Source organism: Schistocerca nitens, chromosome 5 (genome assembly GCF_023898315.1).
Source record: "Schistocerca nitens isolate TAMUIC-IGC-003100 chromosome 5, iqSchNite1.1, whole genome shotgun sequence".
Lineage (NCBI taxonomy): Eukaryota > Metazoa > Arthropoda > Insecta > Orthoptera > Acrididae > Schistocerca > Schistocerca nitens.
Window position 1 is genome coordinate 736,514,189 of NC_064618.1, and position 18,656 is coordinate 736,532,844.

General features: G+C 43.0%; 1 protein-coding gene across 3 annotated transcripts in view; it reads left to right on the forward strand.

Moving 5' to 3' along the window:
• Positions 1-18,656, forward strand: part of LOC126260823 (juvenile hormone esterase-like) — a 553,778-nt gene that overhangs the window by 327,742 nt on the left and 207,380 nt on the right. For all 3 annotated transcript variants that reach the window (XM_049958207.1, XM_049958210.1, XM_049958208.1), the window contains one exon: positions 1,145-1,352. In XM_049958207.1, coding sequence (XP_049814164.1) covers positions 1,145-1,352 — 208 coding nt within the window. The remainder of the gene's footprint in view (positions 1-1,144; positions 1,353-18,656) is intronic.

Below are 18,656 nucleotides of genomic sequence, written 5' to 3' on the forward strand. Positions count from 1 at the left end.
GTATTCCTGGTGTCATACGAAATCATATTCCAGGCCATAACTCCAGGTGTATGTCCAGTGCGTCCAGCATGCAGACAGATTGGTTGCAGGTCCTTGAGTGACCACCTTCTAACCGACACATCACTGGCACTGACTCAGAATCAGCTTTCATCAGAAAACACAACAGACCCCTCCATGCCCTCTAATTAGCTCTCGCTTTACACCACCGAAGTTGCAAATGGCAGTATTTTGGAGTCAGTGAAATGTGCACTACAGAGTGCTTGGCTCAGAGCTGTCTCTGAAGTAATCAATTTATAATATTTCATTGTGTCAGAGTGGTATTTACTGCTGCTCTAATTGCTGCTGCATATGTAGCACGATGCGCCAGAGCCATATGCCGAACACGATTAACTTTTCTCTTTATAGTACCATATGGGCATCTGGAACCCAATCTTATTGCGACCGTACATTCTCATGACAACCGCTGCCATCACTCAGGTACAGTGGCTACATCCCTGCCAATTTTTTCTGCAGTGTCGCAGAAGGAACATTCAGCTTCTCATAGCTCTGTACACGAACTGAGTCAGGTGCTGACAATGGCGTTTTTGTCTCCTTAAAGGTATTCTTGACTAACGTCACTCACCACTCCAGTCTCAAAAGATAACTACCGCTCACGACCGTTACAGCGTGTATTTAAAGCAAACTTCATCTGCATCCTCATAGTGGTGCTACTAGCGTGACTGTCATGCCACTGGGTCGAAATTTTTGAATAGGTATCATCTTTCAGATTTAGAAGAACGTCTACGAACTTTCGTTTACGTCGCACAATTCTGTCTTGGTGTTGCGCTTTTTTTTCCATCAGTGTGTATTAAAGTACCTACTTTCTTCTGTAGGTAAGTTATAGCTGTCAGTGTTGTTATAGTGATTAGTGCATAAAGATGTGACCATAAATATGTGTTTACCAAGCAAAATTACAATCTATTGTGATCTTTAGTAATCGGATTTCTCATATGGTTTAATGCGTGAATCTCGATCCATTACATTACACTGTTCACAAGTGTTAATGGTACATTCACAGCCACGCAAAATGTGCTTTCAGTTGCCTATTATACATTTATATTGTGTTTCTCGCTAATGGGTTTTATTACTGTGTCTTTTTCTCTAGTTCTGGTCTGTGGATCCCTTAACTTTCTATCGTCCAGTCATCGATCCACCCAACATCCCTATGGATGAAGTTTTTCTTCCAAAGGATCCTATAGAGATTTTACGGGATGCCATTGAGGATTATGCTGAGGGTCGTCCTCCCCATCATTTCACAACCATTCCATTAATGATGGGAGTCGTCCGTGATGAGGGAATTTTCCGAGCTGTTCGTGAGTATAATTGCAGTGTTATTATTGACCTAGATTATGGACATATTGGGTTTGCAGTATTCTGTTTTATGATTATGGTATGTTTTGCAAACTTAATTGCATAATTTCTAATATGTAACTGTTTCATGGAAAAGGAAACATATAATGATGGCATAGTATTTCAAGGATATGAGTGGTCTCAAACTTCCACCATTTTAAGTGATTCAAACGGTACCAGCTTCTGGCTAAATACCTGCCAGTAGTTGTCAGTTGATGACTACTGACTTTTGCATGACTAATGGCGCGGTCTTTATTAAGCTTTGCTACTGGTTCTTATGTTTCCTAATCCATAATTGTATCAGGCATTACATAACATGACGGAAGGAAGAAAAGTAAATTTTAAATCTAAAATGAAATCACTTTTCCTCTTCAGTAGATATAAGCCTATAGCAAATTTTTGGTTGAATACTAGTAGGTGCGTATTTTAGAGGAAAAAGTTGTTTATTTTTTGTTGTTATATATGTTTCACTAATAGCATGCAAAACGTAAATAGACTTAAATCCTCATTTTTTAGTAAATTGAAGCCATTGTGTATTTAGTGCTCTGTAAATGACTTGCACACAGTCGTATATATAAAATCGTCATGAATACACTAATTGATCAAAAACAGCTGGGCACTCCCATGCAACTGACCAATAAATATCATGAGAGGCACACCCACTACTATGAAAGTATACAGGGACTATTGTGTTGTAGAGAAGCTGTAACAGTTGAATGCATTGGACAGGAGAGCTCAGTGAATTCGAAAACGATGAAGTCACTGGAAATCACCTGTTTAACAAATCCGTCAGGGTCATTTCAACCCTCCTAAAGCGGCTAAGTCAACTGTTGATGATGTGCATGTGAAGTGAAAATGCTAGGGAAGAACCACATCTGACTGATGACCAGTCAGACATACCTCATATACAGATGAACAGGGACCGTCGAGTATTGTGGAGGGTGGTTGTGAAAGTCGAATGAAATCAGCAGAAGGAATCACTTTTGATTTCCAAAGTGTACCAGAAGTCCTGGTAGTGCAATAACTGGGCATGGGGAGTTGCAAAGTATGCGGTACGATGGTCTCTTCATAAGCAAGACATTTCTGTAGCTGGTGCAGAGTGACACTTAAGGTGGTGTAAAGAGTGACGCCACTGGACATTTTACTGCTGGAAATGAGCGATTTGGAGTGATGAATCTCGTTATATCCTGTGGAAATCCGATGGAAGGGTTTGGTTTGGCTAATGCCTGGAGAATTGTTACACCAGAAACTAATTATAATGATAAGGATTAATGAAAACCACCACAGCTGTATTGTAACACATTTATTATGCTACGAACGATTTTGTACATAGTATGTCTTCAGGTTGCTGCAAACTTTACTGGGTACAGTTGGGAAAATCGAAGTTGCCATGGGTGATGCAAGAGGACATAGAAGCAGGTCAGACCAAAGCCAACTGGAAGCTGTTTCATCAGGAACTGCCTGTTGATACAATAAGAACGACCACTATGATGCCAGGCAATCATCACATCACCAATCCAGCTTAGAAGCCAGAGTTATAATCTCAACGACACTGCGGGAAGGCAGAACCACTGCAGCGCTGATGGTCTGATTGCTTTACATCCAAGCCACAGTTTTGTTGTGGCTTACATCATAGAAACTGGCGCTGTAGCAAAACATTGATGGGCCAAGCCTGTCTAAATACTTGTCATTTTTAATCAAAGGCGTATCTGCCAGCTACCAGTCATGATGGGGGACCTTTGGTGGTCTTTGAGTCTACACAGAATAACTAATCACCACCTCAGTCTCTGCCACTGCTAGATGCAGCCCTGCTGCTTGCACCAAGTCTGATGCTGTGAAAGTAGTGTGCTCTAACCAATGGTTCACCTGGGACTCACTTGAGCTGCTGCCAGCCTACTAATGTGGAGGTGTACAGTTAAAGCCCAGGACCATACAGCCACCACTCACTGCTGCTGTTGCGGTTCTTGCAGAATCGCTATCGTCACCACCACTGGCTGCCCAACACTGCAAGATGTCAGGCTGCCTGCTGTTGGCAGCACCTCCTTGCATGCCATCACAGGTTATGTCAGGGTATGTTCTACATCTACATCTACATTTATACTCCGCAAGCCACCCAACGGTGTGTGGCGGAGGGCACTTTATGTGCCACTGTCATTACCTCCCTTTTCTGTTCCAGTCGCGTATGGTTCGCGCGAAGAACGACTGTCTGAAAGCCTCCGTGCGCGCTCGAATTTCTCTAATTTTACATTCGTGATCTCCTCGGGAGGTATAAGTAGGGGGAAGCAATATATTCGATACCTCATCCAGAAACGCACCCTCTCGAAACCTGGCGAGCAAGCTACACTGCGATGCAGAGCGCCTCTCTTGCAGAGTCTGCCACTTCAGTTTGCTAAACATCTCCGTAACGCTATCACGGTTACCAAATAACCCTGTGACGAAACGCGCCGCTCGTCTTTGGATCTTCTCTACCTCCTCCGTCAACCCGACCTGGTACGGATCCCACACTGATGAGCAATACTCAAGTATAGGTCGAACGAGTGTTTTGAAAGCCACCTCCTTTGTTGATAGACTACATTTTCTAAGGACTCTCAAAATGAATCTCAACCTGGTACCCGCCTTACCAACAATTAATTTTATATGACCATTCCACTTCAAATCGTTCCGCACGCATACTCCCAGATATTTTACAGAAGTAACTGCTACCAGTGTTTGTTCCGCTATCATATAATCATACAATAAAGGATCCTTCTATCTATGTATTCGCAATACATTACATTTGTCTATGTTAAGGGTCAGTTGCCACTCCCTGCACCAAGTGCCTATCCGCTGCAGATCTTCCTGCATTTCGCTACAATTTTCTAATGCTGCAACTTCTCTGTATACTACAGCATCATCCGCGAAAAGCCGCATGGAACTTCCTACACTATCTACTAGGTCATTTATATATATTGTGAAAAGCAATGGTCCCATAACACTCCCCTGTGGCACGCCAGAGGTTACTTTAACGTCTGTAGACGCCTCTCCATTGATAACAACATGCTGTGTTCTGTTTGCTAAAAACTCTTCAATCCAGCCACACAGCTGGTCTGATATTCCGTAGGCTCTTACTTTGTTTATCAGGCGGCAGTGCGGAACTGTATCAAAAAATGGTTCAAATGGCTCTGAGCACTATGCGACTTAACTTCTGAGGTCATCAGTCGCCTAGAACTTAGAACTAATTAAACCTAACTAACCTAAGGACATCACACATCCATGCCCGAGGCAGGATTCGAACCTGCGACCTTAGCAGTCACGCGGTTCCAGACTGAAGCGCCTTTAACCGCACGGCCACACCGGCCGGCGGAACTGTATCGAACGCCTTTCGGAAGTCAAGGAAAATAGCATCTACCTGGGAGCCTGTATATAATATTTTCTGGGTCTCATGAACAAATAAAGCGAGTTGGGTCTCACACGATCGCTGTTTCCGGTATCCATGTTGATTCCTACAGAGTAGATTCTGGGTTTCCAACACCATCACGATTGCTATAGTTGATGAACAATAAATGTTTTTATAACATCATGTTGGCCAAGTACGAGGCCATTCATTTGCTGCTCCGAACCTACCCCACCCTGGATGTGAGCTATTGACCACCTAACATCACTCAACCTGCTTCCACTACCTACCACAGAGGCCCACTGCTGCGGTCTCTGTAAGTGGTATCATAAGTGGTCACTAACACTTACAGCTGGATTCAGGAACATTACCTGCAGCCAAAGGTGTAGTGCAGCAGTACAGTTTAGTGGGTGCCTTTTTATTATTTATGTTGAATTCTTGTTTTGTACATGGCCGTGGTGGGTAGTAGTGATGAACATAATAACGTGAATGTGAAATTTATGAAACCTGAGTTGATTTATCTCAGTTCAGAAGAAACAGTAGGAAGTACTATTTACTGCCTGTGAGATGCCATTATTGTATTTTATGGAGTAATGAGTTGCCATGTATGCAGGCAGTGCGAGCTATGTGTAGTACTTGCTGACATTATGGGCATAAGATATATCAATACTCAGAGTCTCAATAAGCTATGATTTGTCATAAGGATTAGTATCTTGGCTAATTGTTAGTGGAAGGTTCATCAGGTGATTATTATGTAGGATGGCAGTAGTAATGACAGTGCTATGGAGTACCCTCCACCACGCACTGTACAGTGGCTTGTGGAGTATGTAAGTAGATGCAAATGTAGATGTTTTGGGATTCATCATTACCCATGATAGAAGAAATAGTTATTTTTTTACTATGCTACTCTTTATTTAAAATTAAATATACACAGTAACATCATCCATCACAATAAAATTAGTAATGCTTCGTCGTCCTTTACCCTAAATACGAAACATACCAGCAGGAGTTGATTTGTAAGTTTGTGTTGAATGGATACACCCTGAGTTATGTCATCTGATTTGCACATTGCTCTATAAGCAACCACACAGGCTAGCGTGATTCAGTTGCTGAGATGCCACACTTACATATAGATCATGTGTATAGGTGGTATCCCACTATTTATCAACAGCTTTATGATGCAGGGATGTTATGCTTAAAAATGGATGTTGGTGTATCTGTCTGAAATTAATAGACTTCGACACAGTTGGACCAACCACATGTGCTATGTATTTTTTTATGCTAGCCACTTTGTTGTTGATGTCTTAGTCTTCAGTAATAACAAATAATGATTGTGATTGTAGATAGTAATTGGTGACTGAGTTTGAAATGGAATACCATTTCCGTTTTGTTAACTCCTGGACGTTAATATGGATAATTATTTCTGTTTTATTTTATAGGTGAATCACATTCCATTTTCCTTTTGTTTACAGGTAAAAGAAATTCGTGTCACACACAAACAAAGTATCTTTTGATGCATCATATGTCGCCAAACATTAAATAATGGACATTATTTGAAATGTCACACTAAAAATCAACATTGGAAGATCAATCAGTCATGTGTGGCAACTGTCAGCCAGTAGAATTGCTGAAACATGTAAAGAAAAAGCTGCTGTTACGAAATATAAATCCATTGAGAGGATCAATCTCTTAATTATCCAGCAGAATTTCTCAGCTCATTGGAGGCTGAAATACCACCACACATATTACCGTTGAAAGTTGGCTCACTGACTTTGGAATCTCAGCACACCAAGTTGTCCAATGGAACCAGACTGTCTGTGTAAAAACTGGTGCCAAATTTATTGAAGCGACAATAATTAATGGGAAAAGCAAAGGAAAATATTTGCTGATTCCACAAATTTCAATGATTTGCGCTGATTCACTCTTCACCTTCAAACGCCTACAGTTTCCTGTGTGTTGTGCTTTCATGGTGACAATCAAAAATTCTCAATGTGGTCACTGCATGTTGCCAGATTCAGTGTAGAAAATCCAAGTTTTGCTCATGGTTGGCTATGTGTTGCTCGGTCCAGGGGAGGAATTCCAAAAGCTCTAAACATCTATACCTCTGTACATATATACATCAACTCAAAAAACCTAAAATATTGTTTATCCACTCACATTATGCTAACTATTAGCATTACTTTAAATGAAGTAAAGGACCAGTCAAACATATTGTTCATTCCTTTTATTTATTAATAGAAAATGTATATAGTTCATCATCAGTTTACACCAATAGAAACAATCTCATTAACATGGACTATCTTCCATTTCTTCACATTTTTCTACAACAAATTATAGAGTCTGGATCACACATAGGTCATCGTTTTTTACATATGCAGAGGTAAATGAATATAGTGAGGCAGGACAACAACAGCCCAGTTTTTCTAATTAGCGAGGGGAGGCCGCCAATTGTGAAATTCAGATTCGATTCATACTGCGCATAATAAAAGCTCATGGCCAGAGGTGTAATGTGGCAAAGCACCAAGATGCACTTCTCAGCCGTTGTCGAGAAAATCGACAGTTAAAAGAAACCGTTGCGGTGAAATACTCTCTACGATTAATAATTTTCTGCAGCGTCGTGGCGCAGCGGTAAGCGCTTGGGTTCGTAATCCGAAGGTCGCCGGATCGAATCTCGCGCCATGCAACCTTTTTTTCTGTATTTGTTTTTTGTAATTCAAATGTGTATATACACACACACATATGTATATAATTCCCGGCAATCAGTTGCAACAATTATGCATATAATAAGTTATTGAAAGTCGTTTCTCATGGAAAAACTGGCGACTTCGAACATCATTATGTTTTCCGCATACAAAGTTGTATTTCACAAATGTTATTAATTGTCTTCATAATGTTAACCACGTATAGTTAACGGAAGACGTAGAAACGATATTCCGAAACGAATACGTATAGCGTAAGTCAAACGTTCGAATAAGAACAGAGACCCCACGAACACAAATTTGCTGTGGCAGGTATGAAATATAAACTTCGTTACTCGCTCGTTACACTTGAAGGACAGATGTTGAATGGGCCGAAACGAGCAGCCGCATAACAGCGTAGTTGCCTGCTAACTTCGAAAGAAGGTAGATGCGGTCCCAAGCGCAACTTATAACATCGTCGAAAGTTAGTGCGGACGGGAGAGCTTTGGTACACCCTGTTAAACAAACGGAAAAATGGAGGCGGTACAATTGGAGAGCGATCCGCCTTCACCAACATGCATAAGCAATTCATTAATAGTTTATATATATATATATATATATATATATATATATATATATATATATATGAATTACAAAAAACTAATTAAAAAAATTGCATGGCGCGAGATTCGATCCGGCGACCTTCGGATTACGAACCCGAGCGCTTACCGCTGCGCCACGACGCTGTAAAAAATTATTAATCGTAGAGAGTATTTCACCGCAACGGTTTTTTTTTTAACTGTCGATTTTCTCGACAACGGCTGAGAAGTGCATCTTGGTGCTTTGCCACATTACACCTCTGGCCATGAGCTTTTATTATGCGCAGTATGAATCGAATCTGAATTTCACAATTGGCGGCCTCCCCTTGTAAGTGTAATATTGCTCCATCGAGTGTAATGTTCTAGTGGTGGAAGGGTCTGCCATTGGGATTAATCCCAGCATTGCTCAGGGTATGCCTGATTGCTGATAATGACATGTCGTGTCGTGCCTATTTCTCTGTGTAGTGATCTTCAGGGAGGCTCCTTCCATAGCTTTTTTTTCAAAGCAGCTCTTACAAGAATTTCCATAAATATTGAAGGAATGCAATTAGAGAAACAAATACTACTATCCAATAGGTGTAAGACAAAGAACTGTGCCGGCCGAAGTGGCCGTGCGGTTAAAGGCGCTGCAGTCTGGAACCGCAAGACCACTACGGTCGCAGGTTCGACTCCTGCCTCGGGCATGGATGTTTGTGATGTCCTTAGGTTAGTTAGGTTTAACTAGTTCTAAGTTCTAGGGCACTAATGACCTCAGCAGTTCAGTCCCATAGTGCTCAGAGCCATTTGAACCATTTGAACAAAGAACTGTGACATTCTGCTCATCCAGGAAAATCATAGTGGCCCACATGACAGAAGGCCAAATATAAGCGGAATGACCTGAATCATTGAAAGACCCAGCACGCAATATGGTAGTGCACTATTTGCTAAACAAGGCTGAATATCTCGTCCACAAATTTAATTGAAAACAATGATACAGAAATACTTACTGTAGCAACATGGTCTTTTACAGTAACATTCATGTACAAACCCCCAAATAATGGATTTAGCTTCAAAGAACCAGATAATTTCTGTTCGCAACCAGTGAAGTTGGTCATGGGAGATTTTAACTGCCACAGTATATCAGACCAAAGTGGAGAAGACCTTGAAAACTGGATAGAAGACATGGGCATGAAGCTAATCTACGATCCAGAGTTATCATACTCCTTCCGAAGTAGAAGATAAGGCTGTGGATATAACCCAGAGAATATTTTTGCAAGTGAAAATATTGCCCACCAAGTGAATAAAGAAATGGGAGATCCGATTCCAAGACACTGAACTATAGAAGAAGTCATCAAACCCAAATATGCCACCTTCATGGAAGATTTAACTCTAAAAGAGCACAATGGGATAAACTTGCCGATGAACTTGACTAAAATATTTGAATGCGGTCCTTCTCCAAACGAATATGAGTCCTTTATAAACCTGCTCAATACAGTCTCATGTAGGCACATATCTCAGGGATGTAGAAAAACCTGTATACTGAGACCAGACTAAGATACAAAGACACTTCTGAATAAATATGAACACCTCTTCAAAAACATTTTCTGAAGAAACAATACAAGCCAGTAAAGACCTGATGCTAGTCATATCAAATACAAGGAAAAAAAAGGTGTGACCTTGTGGTGCAGCTAGATATGAAACAAAACAGTGGAGAAGTATGGCAACTGCAGAAGAATCCTGGAAGTGACCCAACGGCTACTCCCTCAGTCATTCCTGATATAACACCTAACCAGACAGCACAGCAGTTATTGCTGAATGGAAAAATTAATAAAAAATCTGTAATCTCAAAGATATAAAGAATTATTGAGATGAATAACTATACTGGACCACCTTTCTCTTTGGAAGAATTAGAAACCACAATATGCTCAATGAAAAGCAATAAAGCTGCTGGGTTTGATGACCTGAAATGGGACAAATAACAATGTTTCGACCAGAAACCCAGAAGTGGACTCTAGACATGATGAACATTGTGTTACAAGATTGCAAATACCAAAGATCTGGAGAAAAACCAAAGTTGCGACCCTATTGAATCCTGGGAAACAGCCAATGCTGGCAAAAACTTCTGATAAATACCACTCCTATGTCATCTTAGAAAGTCGTAGAGAGAATGATCCTCAGTCGAATCTCAGACCATGTCAACCAAACTCTGATTAGGGGACAATCGGGTTTTCATCCATGGAGGTCATGTTGTGGACAGATCTTGAATCTGACACGACACACAAGAGATGGACATGAATGCGAGCAGGTCACCGGTGGTGCCTTTGCTGGTCTTACCTTGGCATACACCACCACCTATACCTATCAAAGGAAATTATTAAAAAATATCTATGCCATCACAAAAGACTTCCATTTAACACATTTTATGAGATTCTGTTTCGAAACAGACGTTTCTTTGTTACCCTACAAAACAAAAGGAGCCACTGGAGGACACAGAGAAATGATATCTCCCAAGGAAGTGTGATAGCCTCATTGTTATATAATATTTATACTAATAACCAGCCAATTAATCTTACTACAAGATCTTTCATTTGAGCAGCTGCTGCCCAAGGGAGAACGTTTTAGGAGGTGGAAGAAAAATTAACAAGTCTTAAGACACTATCTGACTATTATGATAGTAACTACCTGAAGCCAAACCCTTCAAAGACACAAGTGTGTGCACTCCACATGCAGATCAGAGAGGCCAGAAGGAAATTTAGCGTAACCTGGAGAGCTCAACAACTAACACATTGTGATGGTTCTAAATATTTGGGAGTAAAATTGGATCTTTCCCTCGACCACTGCACAGATACAAAAATTAAAGTCTGTGCTAGCAACAATACTACTCGAAAACTGGCAAGCAACAACGGGGATTGCATCCAGATATCCTCTAGACGTCTGCCCTTCTTTTGTGCTTCTCCGCTGTAGAATATGCAGTATCTGTGTGGCAGAACTGCAACCATGCCAAACCGGTAAATATTGCCCTAAGTGAAACAGGACGCATTGTGACAGGCTGCCTGTGGGCAACCCCAGATGACAAAATCTACTATCTCTTGGGTGTAGCACCACCAGATATCTAAAGGAGAACTGCAGCTGAAATGGAAAGAAAGAAGCAGGAGACAGATCTAAGACATCCCCTGTTTGGACATGAATATCAGTCACCAAGACTGAAATCGAGAAAAAGTATCCTGCAGACAGCAAAACCAATTTCAACACCACCTGCAATGCATAGAATACAATTCTGGCGTTGTTCATTCTCAGAGAAATATTGGGATGGCCTCAAAGAAGAACTTGCTGCAGGTCACCACTTCCCATATGAGACATGGAAGGTCCTCAGTAGACTGAGAGCAGGATTACCTCAGGGCAAAGTAAATATGAAGAAATGGGGATGCATTTCAACGGATGAGCTATGTGAGTGTGGTGAACCTCAAGACCACCAGCACCTATTCAACTGAAGGGAACTTGCAGAACCTGTCTTGATGGGTGATCTGGTTGTCGCCAATAATAAGTCAGTTCATAAAGTAGAATATAGTAATGTCTATATGTTTTGTAATCCTTATATATATATATATATATATATATATATATATATATATATATATATATATATACACTCCTGGAAATGGAAAAAAGAACACATTGACACCGGTGTGTCAGACCCACCATACTTGCTCCGGACACTGCGAGAGGGCTGTACAAGCAATGATCACACGCACGGCACAGCGGACACACCAGGAACCGCGGTGTTGGCCGTCGAATGGCGCTAGCTGCGCAGCATTTGTGCACCACCGCCATCAGTGTCAGCGTTTGCCGTGGCATACGGAGCTCCATCGCAGTCTTTAACACTGGTAGCATGCCGCGACAGCGTGGACGTGAACCGTATGTGCAGTTGACGGACTTTGAGCGAGGGCGTATAGTGGGCATGCGGGAGACCGGGTGGACGTACCGCCGAATTGCTCAACACGTGGGGCGTGAGGTCTCCACAGTACATCGATGTTGTCGCCAGTGGTCGGCGGAAGGTGCACGTGCCCGTCGACCTGGGACCGGACCGCAGCGACGCACGGATGCACGCCAAGACCGTAGGATCCTACACAGTGCCGTAGGGGACCGCACCGCCACTTCCCAGCAAATTAGGGACACTGTTGCTCCTGGGGTATCGGCGAGGACCATTCGCAACCGTCTCCATGAAGCTGGGCTACGGTCCCGCACACCGTTAGGCCATCTTCCGCTCACGCCCCAACATCGTGCAGCCCGCCTCCAGTGGTGTCGCGACAGGCGTGAATGGAGGGACGAATGGAGACGTGTCGTCTTCAGCGATGAGAGTCGCTTCTGCCTTGGTGCAAATGATGGTCGTATGCGTGTTTGGCGCCGTGCAGGTGAGCGCCACAATCAGGACTGCATACGACCGAGGCACACAGGGCCAACACCCGGCATCATGGTGTGGGGAGCGATCTCCTACACTGGCCGTACACCACTGGTGATCGTCGAGGGGACACTGAATAGTGCACGGTACATCCAAACCGTCATCGAACCCATCGTTCTACCATTCCTAGACTGGCAAGGGAACTTGCTGTTCCAACAGAACAATGCACGTCCGCATGTATCCCGTGCCACCCAACGTGCTCTAGAAGGTGTAAGTCAACTACCCTGGCCAGCAAGATCTCCGGATCTGTCCTCCATTGAGCATGTTTGGGACTGGATGAAGCGTCGTCTCACGCGGTCTGCACGTCCAGCACGAACGCTGGTCCAACTGAGGCGCCAGGTGGAAATGGCATGGCAAGCCGTTCCACAGGACTACATCCAGCATCTCTACGATCGTCTCCATGGGAGAATAGCAGCCTGCATTGCTGCGAAAGGTGGATATACACTGTACTAGTGCCGACATTGTGCATGCTCTGTTGCCTGTGTCTATGTGCCTGTGGTTCTGTCAGTGTGATCATGTGATGTATCTGACCCCAGGAATGTGTCAATAAAGTTTCCACTTCCTGGGACAATGAATTCACGGTGTTCTTATTTCAATTTCCAGGAGTATATATATATATATATATATATATATATATATATATATATATATATATATATATATATATATATACACACTCCTGGAATATATATATATATATATATACTCCTGGAAATTGAAATAAGAACACCGTGAATTCATTGTCCCAGGAAGGGGAAACTTGATTGACACATTCCTGGGGTCAGATACATCACATGATCACACTGACAGAACCACAGGCACATAGACACAGGCAACAGAGCATGCACAATGTCGGCACTAGTACAGTGTATATCCACCTTTCGCAGCAATGCAGGCTGCTATTCTCCCATGGAGACGATCGTAGAGATGCTCGATGTAGTCCTGTGGAACGGCTTGCCATGCCATTTCCACCTGGCGCCTCAGTTGGACCAGCGTTCGTGCTGGACGTGCAGACTGCGTGAGACGACGCTTCATCCAGTCCCAAACATGCTCAATGGGGGACAGATCCGGAGATCTTGCTGGCCAGGGTAGTTGACTTACACCTTCTAGAGCACGTTGGGTGGCACGGGATACATGCGGACGTGCATTGTCCTGTTGGAACAGCAAGTTCCCTTGCCGGTCTAGGAATGGTAGAACGATGGGTTCGATGACGGTTTGGATGTACCGTGCACTATTCAGTGTCCCCTCGACGATCACCAGTGGTGTACGGCCAGTGTAGGAGATCGCTCCCCACACCATGATGCCAGGTGTTGGCCCTGTGTGCCTCGGTCGTATGCAGTCCTGATTGTGGCGCTCACCTGCACGGCGCCAAACATGCATACGACCATCATTGGCACCAAGGCAGAAGCGACTCTCATTGCTGAAGACGACACATCTCCATTCGTCCCTCCATTCACGCCTGTCGCGACACCACTGGAGGCGGGCTGCACGATGTTTGGGCGTGATCGGAAGACGGCCTAATGGTGTGCGGGACCGTAGCCCAGCTTCATGGAGACGGTTGCGAATGGTCCTCGCCGATACCCCAGGAGCAACAGTGTCCCTAATTTGCTGGGAGGTGGCGGTGCGGTCCCCTATGGCAGTGCGTAGGATCCTACGGTCTTGGCGTGCATCCGTGCGTCGCTGCGGTCCGGTCCCAGGTCGACGGGCACGTGCACCTTCCGCCGACCACTGGCGACAACATCGATGTACTGTGGAGACCTCATGCCCCACGTGTTGAGCAATTCGGCGGTACGTCCACCCGGCCTCCCGCATGCTCACTATACGCCCTCGCTCAAAGTCCGTCAACTGCACATACGGTTCACGTCCACGCTGTCGCGGCATGCTACCAGTGTTAAAGACTGCGATGGAGCTCCGTATGCCACGGCAAACTGGCTGACACTGACGGCGGCGGTGCACAAATGCTGCGCAGCTAGCGCCATTCAACGGCCAACACCGCGGTTCCTGGTGTGTCCGCTGTGCCGTGCGTGTGATCATTGCTTGTACAGCCCTCTCGCAGTGTCCTGAGCAAGTATGGTGGGTCTGACACACCGGTGTCAATGTGTTCTTTTTTCCATTTCCAGGAGTGTATATATATATATATATATATATATATATATATATATATATATATATATATATATATATATATATATATATATATGCGTGTGTGTGTGTGTGTGTGTGTGTGTTTGTCTGTTTGTATGATATTCAACAATATATGTACTGTATGTAATGTTTTGGACATGTATAAATAAATAAAATTGCTCCATCCACTGCTATATATCAACAGTTGTTCCCTGGACCTGCAGTTCTACATGCTATTAAGTTCGACCTTGCTTTGATATATAGATGTTCATGGTGGACAAAACTGGGTTATTTTGGCTCTAGTATGTGTTTATAAGAATAATAATGATTGGAAATGGTATGGATTAAAGGATGTGATTGTACTGTGTCTATTTTAAATAAAGAGCAGTGTAGCAAAAAAGCCTATTTTTTGCGCTGCCAGTAATGATGGATCCCAAACCATGTGAGATACTGATCGCCTGACGTATCCTCCGCTAACCTTTAGCTATGGCGTACGTAACTGTGCTGTCTTCTATCCCAGTGCAAGGAGCCATAGCCGTAAGCCCCTGGTAGGTAAGCTGTCCAGGTAGCTGCTTGCTGTTACAGTACTCACCACACTAAGCGGTCCCCACGTGGGCGCGATTTCTCAGTGGGCGAAACTATTCACGGTGGATTCGCAGCGACTCTCCGGCAGCACCATAGAGGCACAGGATGCTTTTCTCTTGACTGTTCACACAGGAGAAGCCTTTTTTCTTGACTGTTCACACTTGAGTCAAGCTTGCTGCTGGGGCGAGGCGAAATTCTCTGGACCTAGTCGAGCAAATGATATCGTCCACCGAAGGAGGTACACTTGTTTTATCAGCTGTCAAAGAATATGAACGAAGAGCAGGGTAAACATGTATTTCGAAATGAGATATGTCAGGACTGAAGTCAGAAACAGTAAGTTATACAATTACTTTAGCAACTCTTTCAGAAAACGGAAGTGGGTGCTTGACGAAAGAGAAAAGTATGCTGAATATTACACACACTGGTGCCAAAGCTTGGTCTAGACGAAAAACAGATTTTTATCTACTTTAGAATGCCCAGTGAATGTTTCAATGAAATTTTAAATCTCATTAAAGACGATTGAAAACCCTTTTTACTTACGAATTTACTAATGAACTGTACAGAACATTTCAAATGACAGAGGTATATTGTGCATTGTCATTGATTTCTGGTGAATGACGGCACCTCCTTTGCAGTGGTTAATTCCCTATGCAGAGAATAAGGACAGCAATCACATTCCTTTGTCGCCTCTATTATAAATATTCAAGGTGCAGGGGCAGGTACACTGTCTTTTGAGTCTGCAGTAGCTGTAGGTGTTTCAAGTGGAGGTGCCAACACACCAGAAGCAGTTAACACAAATGACAAAGAGGGACAGGATGCCTCCATTTCTTTAGACAATACCATTTCTTATCATCAACATATCGTCCTGTTTTTGTTTTACAGTATCTTAAAACTTTATAGTAGTTGTCACATTTTCCATCATTTTTTGTTTTAGTTCTTCCCCTTCCTTCACACTTGCAGCTAATTTTTTAGTATTTACTACATTAATCACCATCAGGTATGATATCAGCAATATATAAGGCTCATATGCATTTCTGTTAATGCTTTGTTCTAGGTACCTCACTGCAGGTGGCATGTTTTGTACCATAGGCCACAGTTTCGAGTGCTATTTGCAACTGTAGGTACAATTGTCTCTCCAGTCTGTAAGACAGTCACAAAAAAATGGAGTCCATACATTTGCCAAAATCCAACGTCAAAATTTGGGACAAGTCTGCTGAAGCATTTAGAGGTTCATGGGGATTTACGAATTGAATTGTTAGTAATAACGGAGGGAACATGTTACTATCAAATGTCCACGAAAAAGTGGGTCAAATTATTTGTGTTACTTGAACAAATTTTCTTTGGTCTCAGGGCAATTGTTGGACTGTTGTTTGTGTTGATATGGGTGGTTATGGAAAAAAAAGTGATGGTGGCATTTTTGACGCATCTGACGTGGGTCATAGATTTGAAGAGAACTCTATGAATGTTCCAGCTTCTGAAAATCTTCCTGGACAGAATACACCTTGTCCTCATGTACTAATTGGTGATAAGTGTCTCACTCTCTTAAGCCATGCCTTATGCGCCCTTTTCCACAGCAGCAATCTAAAAATTATCCACCAAAAGGAAATTACAATATAAGGCTTGGTATTTATAGAGGGTAGTTGAAAATTTCTTTGGCATGATGGTTCATAAGTAGAGAATATTATATAGACCGGAAGTTCTCAACCCATGGGTCACAGCCCACTCAATGGGCCAAGGGTAGTGTGTTACTGGACCATGAGTGCTGGTCGAGAGTCGAAATTTCGGTCATCAATAGTCAAGATCAGGGACTACAGAATGAAATAAGAGTTGAAATACTCTATCGCTATCTTAGACCACTCACAAGGATATGGTCAGTTCTGTCATATCAAAACCTACCTTGCTTGTTTTTAAAAGAGAGAAACAGAGGATCAAAAGAAGCTGCTAAGGCAAACTGCCAGTGTTTGTTTTACTTTGAAAATTACCAGTTTTTGCCACCAGGTGGCTAGAGGTGTACACCCCTAAAGGGCTGACGCATGGCTTGGCTGGCTGCTCATTGTTTAAACGCACAACGTGCCACAAGCTGGTCATAATCTCTACAGCTGATAGTTTCTCAGACTCAAGTGTTCAGAAGAATGACTCACTTGAAGTTTGCTCATGTTATATCGTAACACAAGAAGAAGGAAGGAAGGAGATTGGTGTTTTACATCCTGTCCACAGCTAGGATTATGTGAGATGCAGCTTTCCCCACCTGGCCCTGGGAGTAGCTGAGTGTTTGAAGTATGTCAGACAAGACATCTTGTGTGATGACACAAGTACATTGCAGGTCCATATTTCCTGTGCGTCCCTTGTCACCTTGGGTTATGTCATCTGTGCATTCCTTTATAACATACTTCACAGGCTAGCATGATTCAGTCACTGAGATGTCGCACCAGTGTATACATCATGTGTGTAGATGGTGTCCCACCATTTACAAACAGTTGTTTTTTCACAACTTCATAACAGATACACATAACAGAGGTATAGTGAAGGAGAATATATTATTGATGGCTAAATCATCAATAACATATTCTCCTTCGCTATTTACAACAGTCTGTGACCCCGCAGATTGTCAGGTGAAGAACGCTTCGAGGCCATTTTAATCTGGAAAGGAAGTTCCTTGAAGGTCGTTCGATAGAGAGCTGAACAGGTGAATATCTGAGGGCACAGGGTCAGGTGAATAAGGTGAGTGCAGAATGAATTCCCAACCCAACTGCTGTATGGTGTTTTTTGTCAATATAGCAGTATGCAGGCATGCATTATCATGGAGTAGCATCACTTCACGCAGTCTTCCTGGTCATTGCTCTTGTACTGTGTCTGTAAGGTGTCTCAGTTGTTTAGTAAATGTCGGCAGTGATGGTTATACCTTGAGGAAGCAATTTGTAGTAAACCACACCATCGATGTTCTACCATGTGCATAATGTTATCTTTTGTTAATACATGCAGGTCTTTGTAGTGCGCATTACTGCTTTGTTTGGGCTCAACAATTCTGTCATTTTCCTTATGTTAGCATAAAGACACCATTTCTCGTCGGCAGGGACGATACAGGGTAGATATTGTTTGGTGTTGTCCACGAGTCAATTGATGATGAACAAGCAGAGATGTACATAAAGCCACCACCCACTGATATTTTATGATTTTTGGCTTAGATGATGCGGTACCGATACACCCGATTTTTGATCCTTGCCCATTGCATGTAAATGTCTCACAGTTCACCACATTTGCCAGTTCTTGAATTCACTCACCTGGATCATGTGGATTAATGCATTAAAAGATATCCTGAAGGTCCTCCTGAACGTGGAGAGTCAGTAATGACAAAACGATCCTCCTTATAGTGAGGAAACCATTTTCTTGCCACGCTCTGTCCAATGGTGTTATCCCCATACGTGGCGCAAATGTGTCTGGCTGCCACTGCCGCTGTCACTCCTCTATTG